At 51.0% G+C, this 8,139-nt stretch overlaps 1 protein-coding gene across 1 annotated transcript in view; it reads left to right on the top strand.

Annotated features, from left to right (window-relative positions):
* The window catches only part of BEAN1 (brain expressed associated with NEDD4 1), a 45,906-nt gene extending 39,593 nt beyond the window's left edge, over positions 1-6,313 (top strand). The window contains exons 10-11 of the mRNA XM_061140522.1: positions 555-938; positions 1,728-6,313. Of these exons, the coding sequence (XP_060996505.1) occupies positions 555-938; positions 1,728-2,840 (1,497 nt within the window). The 3' untranslated portion in view covers positions 2,841-6,313. The remainder of the gene's footprint in view (positions 1-554; positions 939-1,727) is intronic.
* Positions 6,314-8,139: the final 1,826 nt, after the last annotated feature.

An 8,139-nucleotide genomic window follows, 5' to 3' on the forward strand; every position in this document is an offset into this window, starting at 1 on the left:
ACCCATGTGGAAGGAAGGAGTGAGTCACCGAGTGACTGAATGAATGAGTGAATCATCACTGAATTAAGTAGTAGGTGAATGGAAGGAAGGAAAGAAAGGGGGAGGGAAAAAGGGAGGAGAGGGAAGGAGGGAAGGGATAAAGGCTAGATGAGAGAGCGCATAGGTGATTGGTCCATCTCAACGCCTTCAAAAACCTGTGCCTGATTCAACCTCTGGGTCTAAGTAGTTTATGTGGGAGGTGATCCCAGGAAGCACAGTGAAGGAACCGGGAACTAAGACAAGGGAGGGAGCCGAATCAACAGAGACGAACTTATGAGCAGGTTGTCGCTGTGGACAACTGGGGTGGTCCCACAGGGGACACTCTCAGAGACAGGGTAGAACACACCTCAGAACCATCCCACCCATGGCAGGATGCCAGGGTTTGCACACACAAAGCCTCCTTGCTTGGCCAGCTCCAGGATGAGGAGTAGCGACAGACCGCAGAAGGTCCCGCTTTCTCTTTTGCTAACACAACTTCCTCCTTGGCTTCCTGATTGAGCCATGGGGCGGGACAGAGGCGGGCCGGCCTAGGCGGCCACGGGACTCTGGTCTGCATCCAGCCCCTCACAGCCGCCATGAGCTGGCCCCGGGCCCCGGGCCCCAACGAGGACTCTCTTGAGACCCTCCTCGAAGACCTCATCAGTTTCTACCTGGAGGGGGCAGGAGAGGGCCAGCTCGGGGTCTGCAGGCAAGCCACTCTCACCAGCAGGGCCCAGCAGCTCCTGGACACAGGGCCCCCTCTTCAGCTCTACCTGCCTGAGGAGGTGGCCCCTAACTCAGGGGCTCCCTGCTCTGCCCACCATATCAACCACAAACTGGTGCGGGCGCTGGAGTTCCTGGAATTGGTCTCTATCCACCTGCTCCTGTTTCCCTGGAGGAAGGAAATCAGGTCCCTGAAGGTAGGTGTCGCCACTACCCTGGGAGAAAGGGTCTCGGGGAGGGGCCAGGGCCCTGCCTCGGGGTTGGGGAGGAAACAATGTGTCTGTCATGCTCACTGACTTTGGTCCCATTTTACAGTTGGAGAAACTGAGGGCTAAAGAGTTTAATACAACTGATCTGTAGTCTGAGTCGCTTCAGTTGTGACCAACCCTTTTCCATCCTACGGCCCTGAGCCCACCAGCCTTCTCTGTCCATAGGATTCTCCAGGCAAGGATACTGGAGTCGGTTGCCATTTCCTTCTCCAGGGGATCTTCCCAACCCAGGGATCGAACCTGAGTCTCTGATGTCTCCTGCATTGGCAGGAAGGTTCTTTGCCACTAGTGCTACCTGGAAACTGATCTGTGGTCACCAGCTAATACACAGCCCAGACTCAGACAGTGCCACTCCAAACCACTAGGCTCTACCGCTTCTCTAAAGAACAGGCCACGAGGAGGTCACAGGAAACCAGGGAGTGGCCTTGGCTGTGGAAAGCCACTGGAAAGCTTTCATCGCTTCTGGCTCCAGGCCAGGGCACAGGCTGGCTCGTTCTTCTGCTGTGTGACTTGAGACAAAAGTCCTGCCTCTGAGCCTCAGTGTGTCCTTCTGTAAAATGGGACAGGGGTGACATGCCTGTGGGCCAGGTTTCCTTATGGCCCCATGCCCTGGCCCTCCTGCTTCTCGGGAGCCTCTGGGCCAGTCTTTGGCCGTTCCCCTCACAGCCGCTCTGCTCTTACATGTCCCACCCTAACGAGCACCCCTGTTTGTTCCAGACGTACACGGGGAGCTTTGCCTACTGGGTGCGGCCTGCGCTTTCAGAACACACGCTGCACACCCTCCTGGGCCGGCTGGGCTACATGGCCACCTCCGAGGTCGAGTTTTCCCTGGTCCAGGCTCTCAGCAAGGAGGACACCAAACAGATAGTGTTTGAGATCTTCCTGACAAGAGTCGCATGTGAGGCCGTTCTCAGGACCCCGGGCAGGCAGCTCCTCGGGCCGGGCAGAGAGAGGGTGGCCGTGCCCCACCATAGGCCTGGCTCAGAGACGGGGCTGCAGAAGACCCCGGGGGAGGCCCAGCTTGGCCCAGATCCCTCAGCAGGGGTGGGAACTGAGAGCGCCCTGGCCGAACGCCCTGATGCTCAGTGCTGCCTGCCTGTGGCTTTGAACCTGCCTGAGGTCTCGACAGCCCCCCATGGACTCCTGACTGGCCCCCTGGTCCCCTCGGGCCCCCTGCGCTGTGCCAGCACATGCTCCGACAGTGAGGAGTTCCTGACCTGCTACAGCGACCTCGCACTGCACCAGACACCCTTGCTCCCCTGGGACCAGCCCTGGAGCAGCCTGGAAGGGAAGCAACTCCAGGGCCCAGGCCCCGGGCCTGGCCCAGCTCCGGGGGAGGTGGCCGCTGCCTCGGGTAGCAGTGGTGAGCAGCCCTGGGTCCCCGACAGGGCTTCTGAGTGTATAGGGGCCGCCATCCCCAGCCAGCTCCGCCAGAGGCCCGGGTCCTGTCTGTCAGAGAATTCCTTGGCCCCAAAGCCAGATGCTCTGCCAGATTCAGCTGCCCTTGGCATGGACACTGAGCCTCCAAGCGCTTCCTTGGAGATGGACAAGCTCTGTGAGCACTTCACCCACCTCCTCAGAACCTCAACTCCAGCGGGCTATCTGGGGGACGCCCCTGGCCCCAGTGTTGAGGAGGAGGGACAGTCGGAGCCTCTCGTGGGGCCAGAGCCAGCCAGCGAAGGCGGCAGCCCGGACGGTAGAGTTGCTCTGCTCTGGAGGTCTCCGCAGGCCCCCACTTCATGTACAAGAGCCCCCAGTGCTCACTACATCCCCCTTAAAGGGCTGGAGGAGCCAGTTCCCACATGGGGCTCCTACACGGGCCACAGCTGAGCATGTCACTCCGAGGGAACAGGGGCGGACTCCCTAAGCCAACCGCTCTTCTTCCAGGAAGACGACACTTGAAGAAATGGTGGGTCTGGGACCACAGTGGGGACACCAGCCAAATCCCCAGCATGTCAGCCGCAGGGACCAGTCTGCTCATCCCAGCCAGCCCTGCCACCTACAGACTGTGTGACTCTGGGCCACTCCCCACACCTCTCTGAGCCATGCTTCCTTGTCTGTAAAGTGGGGGTGATGTCAGATCTGCCTCACAGGGAGCTGAGATGGGTTAGGAGGTGTGTGCACACTGCCAATCTCAGGAGTGGGGGCACTTCCTGTCCCCTTCACATCCCAGCTCAGCGTGTGACCTTGGGAGCACCATCACCCTGCATCTGAATGGCAGCCTCCCTTGGCATCCTTCAGGCACCTGTCACAGGGCAGATTACACAACAGCTGTGTAAACAAGCAGACGTGTAATCCGCCATCCATCTGTTCAGGGTCGTCTATCTGCCTCCCTCTTCTCTCAGCTAACTTCTGGTTGACAGAGAGCAAGGCCATGGTTGGGAGCCCAGGGTGAGCTCACGGGCCTGCTCTGCATCCAGGGTTGGGGGCTCCATCACCCAGGCTGCATGGAGTGAGCGTGCCCCTCCACCAGCCTTTCCTGCCTCCACATATGCATGCATCCATGCACACAAGTGGGTGCACCCAGGCACGTGTACACACATGCACACGGGCATTCCTCACGGTGGCCCAAGAGAGAGTGGTCTCCCTCTCCAGCCGAGAGCCTCTCTATGGAGTGGCAGGTGGCACCCGCCCAGGACCTGCCCCTCGGCTTTGCTTTTGTCCAGTGGGGAGGATGACGCCTACCCCTGAGAGTGGTGCTGAACAGTAAAGTTTACTAATCAAGGGGGTGGGAAAAGCCCCTTCTGGGGCTCCCCAAGTGGCTCAGTAGTAAAGAATCTGCCTGCCAATGAGGAAATGTGAGTTCAATCCCTGGGTCAGGAAGATCCCCTGGAGGAGGGCATGACAACCACTCCAGTATTCTTGGCTGGAGAACCCCATAGACAGAGGTGCCCGGAGGGCCACAGTCCATGGGGATCACATAGAGTCAAACACAACTAAGTGACTGACCGTACCTGCAAAGGCCCCTTCTGGGTATACAGCAGGTGCTTAGTAAATGTTGGTGCCTGCCTTGTTGTCCCCAGAGCTGAGCATATGACTCTACCATTTTCAGTCCCAAAATCAAGGGGGACCACAGGAAGATTTAAGGAACACTGGCCCCACCTCCCTCCCAACCCGACAGCTGGTAAGGCCCTACACAGACTTTGAAACAAGTCAGAAAACAGTCTGCACTGGGAAGAGAGAGGCATACTGGTCAGGCATCCATCCATCCATCCTTCCTCCAAGCCACTCATGCCAATTACTCCACATAGCACCCAGCCATCAACACCCAAACTGGTGAACTGTCAGTGTCTGGAGCCAGTGGAGGTGGGAGTGGTGGTTTTAGAGCAGACCCCAGCCAGCCTCCATCCTAGGGAAGAACATCGGGACCAGGCTGGGAACAGGCTGGGCTGGACACAAAGAGGGTCAGGAAGCTCAGGAGAAAGAATGAGGAGGGAGCGGGGACGGACCTGGGAACCATAGTCACCAGGGCACCTAGTCCTGGGTCTGATTCACAGCCCTGTCCATTCTCTGTTCATTATTTTCTGATTATTAACATAATGAATAGGCTCAGTCCCAAAGCACAATAGAACTTCTACTCTCTCCCCAGGCTCCTGCCCCCAGTGTTCCCCACTTACTGGAAAGCTGAAGCCCAAGGTAGACATCCTTCTTGATTTCTCTCTTTCTCACATCCTTCATCCAACGATAGTTCTGTCACAACAAGAACCAAATCTGACCATGTCCCTCCTCCTTCCACAGAAGGCTGAGCCCCTGACTGAACTACCAAGGCCTCTCACTCAGATCCCTGGAGGACACCAGCCCCCTCCCTGGTCTCCCAGCCTCCACCCTCATCCCCTGCAGTCAGCTCCTCCAGCTGCTGAGGATTCTGTTAAAACCTAGATTCCATCATGACTCTCAGGTGTTCCATTCCTTCCTGGGGCTCCCAAGGCCATACCAAGCCCCATCAGCAGGGCACGTCCTACCCTTCAGACATCTTCTCATGCCCCCTTCCCCACAAGCCCCCTGCAGCCGAGCTACCCAGACCTCTTCTGGGCTCTTGAACAAGCTAAACCCACCCCTACCTCACAGCCTCTGTGAAGACTGTTCCCTCTGCGCTCTCCCCATTGCACGTTAATCCCCATCTTCTCTTTCTTGTTAGTCACATCTCACCTTATACGTCACCTTCTCACAAAGGCCTTCCCTGGCCACCGATCACATCAGCTTAGTTCAGTTTTCTGCACAAAGATATCTTCAGTGTATTTATTCATTTTCCCTTTCATGCACTAGGATATAAACTCCATGAGGGAGACGCTTGTCTCATTCACCAGTGTTTCCAAGTCTCCAACAAATGAAACCATCAAATGGGTAGAAAACACAGAGAAGACAGATGAATGTGAAAACAAAAGCAAAAACGACCATAATTTCCACCGTTTGGAGACACCCAACATTATGTTGTGGATGCAGTTCCTTTCAGTCTGTTTTTCTACACATACGTATATTAAAATTGGGGGATTATAATGTTTATAGTATTGTGTTCTGTTTTCATTTCCCATGAAAGGAGTCATTTTAAGCTCATTTTAGACTTGGGAAAAAGTTGCAAAATAGCACAAAGAATTTCCTCCTCTTCCTCACCCGGTTGCCCCTGAAACTGTCATCATACATAACTACAGTATGATAATCAAGAACAGGAAACTGATATTGATACAATTATTGTCAAACTATGTTGTTGTTTAGTCACTAAGTCATGTCCAACTCTTTTGCGACTCCCTGGACTATAGACAGCCAGGTTCCTCTGTCCATGGAATTTTCCAGGCAAGAATACTGGAGTGAGTTACCATTTTCTTCTCCAGGGGATGTTCCCAACCGAGGAACTGAACCCACATCTCCTGCATTGGCAGATGGATCCTTTACCACTGAGCCAAACTCTATTTAAATTATACCAGTTTTTCCATTAATATTCTTCTCTATTCCAGGATCCTCTCCAGGATCCCACATGACATTTGTGAGTTTTCATCCCCTCCAATCTGTAATAGTTTCTCAGTCTTTTTCTTGTCTTTGATGATCTTATGCTTTTGATCAGAACTGAATACCATTCAGTTATTTTGTTGAATGTCCCTCAGTTTGAGTTTGTCTGGTGTGTTTTTATGGCTGGAATGAGGTTAGACATTTTGGGCAGGAATACCACCATTAAAAAAAAAAAAAAAAGGCTGCTGTGTCCTCAAGTGCATCTTATCAAAGGATGTATGATGTCCATGGATCTTGTTACTGGTGATATTTACCTGCTCATCCCTGGAATAAACCACTACAATCTCTGGTTCCTTGTATTAGAGAATGATGTTTAGAGACGAAGATCTAAGTGCCAGGTCTACACAATGTTACTGGGTGTCACTCCTTCTAAGCCCACTCACAGGACAGAGTTAGGAAACACACGTATGTATACTAACCCACGCATATGCACACATAGCTATATTTCCATATCTAGCTATATATAATTTTAAAATGATGAGTTCACACGGAGATCTCTGATTCTAATCCAGTACCAGAGGGTTTATTCTACCCTTCCTCTTATTTATAACTTCTTTCTCTAACAGTGAGAAACACAGCTCTCATAATCTACAGATTATTTACTTATTTGTTTTAGTCTATTAGATTGAGTCTACTAAATTGATCCTAGTATAGTTTCAGAATTGCTAAATATATCCTTATGAGAAATACTTTTAATAACTGTATTTCAGCACTTACGTGAAGTAACGTTTACCTTTACTCTTCTCGTGTCCAATCTAGATGGTTTTCCAGGGTTACTTCAGTTAGTTCTTCCCAGCACCTTCGATGTGGTCATGACTCGCTGGTGCTTCACCTGTGTTTGCATTCCATCTTCTGTTCCCCCTATATCTTAGTCAACTGTTTATTTGGGGTGGGGGGTGGTATGTGAGACATTACTATGGTTCTAAAAGTCAGAGTTACCCAAAATGATATATTCACTAAGTACATCCCCCTCTCATCCCAGTAACCCTGAACCCATTCAATTTTCCTTCTTTCCAGCCTTTTCCCACCAATCTGCTTATTTTCTGGATTATATTTCCTGTACTCCCTATACATCTGTGTATTTTTCTTAGGCTAGGATACTCTAGATACTCATTTGGACATTACTTACCTGAACAGTATGTCCTGGAAACCTGTATCACCTCTGTTCAGAGAAATCCTTCTCATTCTATTTCACAGCTGCACACTACTCCACTGTATGGATGTACCATGGTTTATTTAACCACTCCCTTATATATGAGTCTTTAGGTTGTTTTCAATATTCTGCAGTTACAAACAATGTTGCAGTAAATAACCTTGTGCATATCTAGTTTCACATCCTAGAAGCAGGGTTGCTGGATCACAATCAAAATGTATATACATATGTAGTTTGTCAGGTGTTGTCAAAATTCCCCTCTAGAAGGGTTGTACAAACTTGCACACTCACCAGTAATGTATGAGAGTGTTTCCCCAGCCTCAATAACAGAACGTGTTGAGATGTGTGTGTATTTTTTTTTCTGCCAGTCTAGTAAGTATCTCGGTATTCTTTTAATTGCTGTCTTAGTCTGTTCAGGCTGCTACAACAAAATACCAGAGGCTGAGGGCCTTATAAACAGCAGACGTTTAAATCTCAGGGTTCTGGAGGCTGGAAGCCCAAGATCACGGTGCCAGCATGGTTGGGTTCTGGTGAAGGTCCTCTTCCAGACTGCAGATTGCCTATGTCCCTCTGTTCCCTCATACGGTGGAAGGGGCTTGGGACCTCTGTGGGGGTCTCTTACCAGAGCACTAATCCCAACTGAGAGAGGTCCACCTTCATGACTCAATCATCCTGCTCCTATAGTCCCTCTTCCTCACACCGTCAACTTAGACATTAGGTTTTCAACATGAATTTGGGGGGAGACACGAATATTTAGACCATAGCATCTGTATTTCTCTAACTGAGTGAATTTGAGTATTTTTCTTATCTTTCAGTGCCATTTTAATATCTTTTTTGTAAATTGTTTGGATAGTTTTCTCATTTTTCTATTGGAGCTTTGGTTGTCTATTTTTAAGAATTCTTCAAGAATATTAATCCTTTGTGATACATGTTTTGAATATCTTCTCCCATGTCGTCAGATGTCTTTTGACT

This window comes from Dama dama, chromosome 4, assembly GCF_033118175.1.
Source record: "Dama dama isolate Ldn47 chromosome 4, ASM3311817v1, whole genome shotgun sequence".
Taxonomy (NCBI): Eukaryota; Metazoa; Chordata; class Mammalia; order Artiodactyla; family Cervidae; genus Dama; species Dama dama.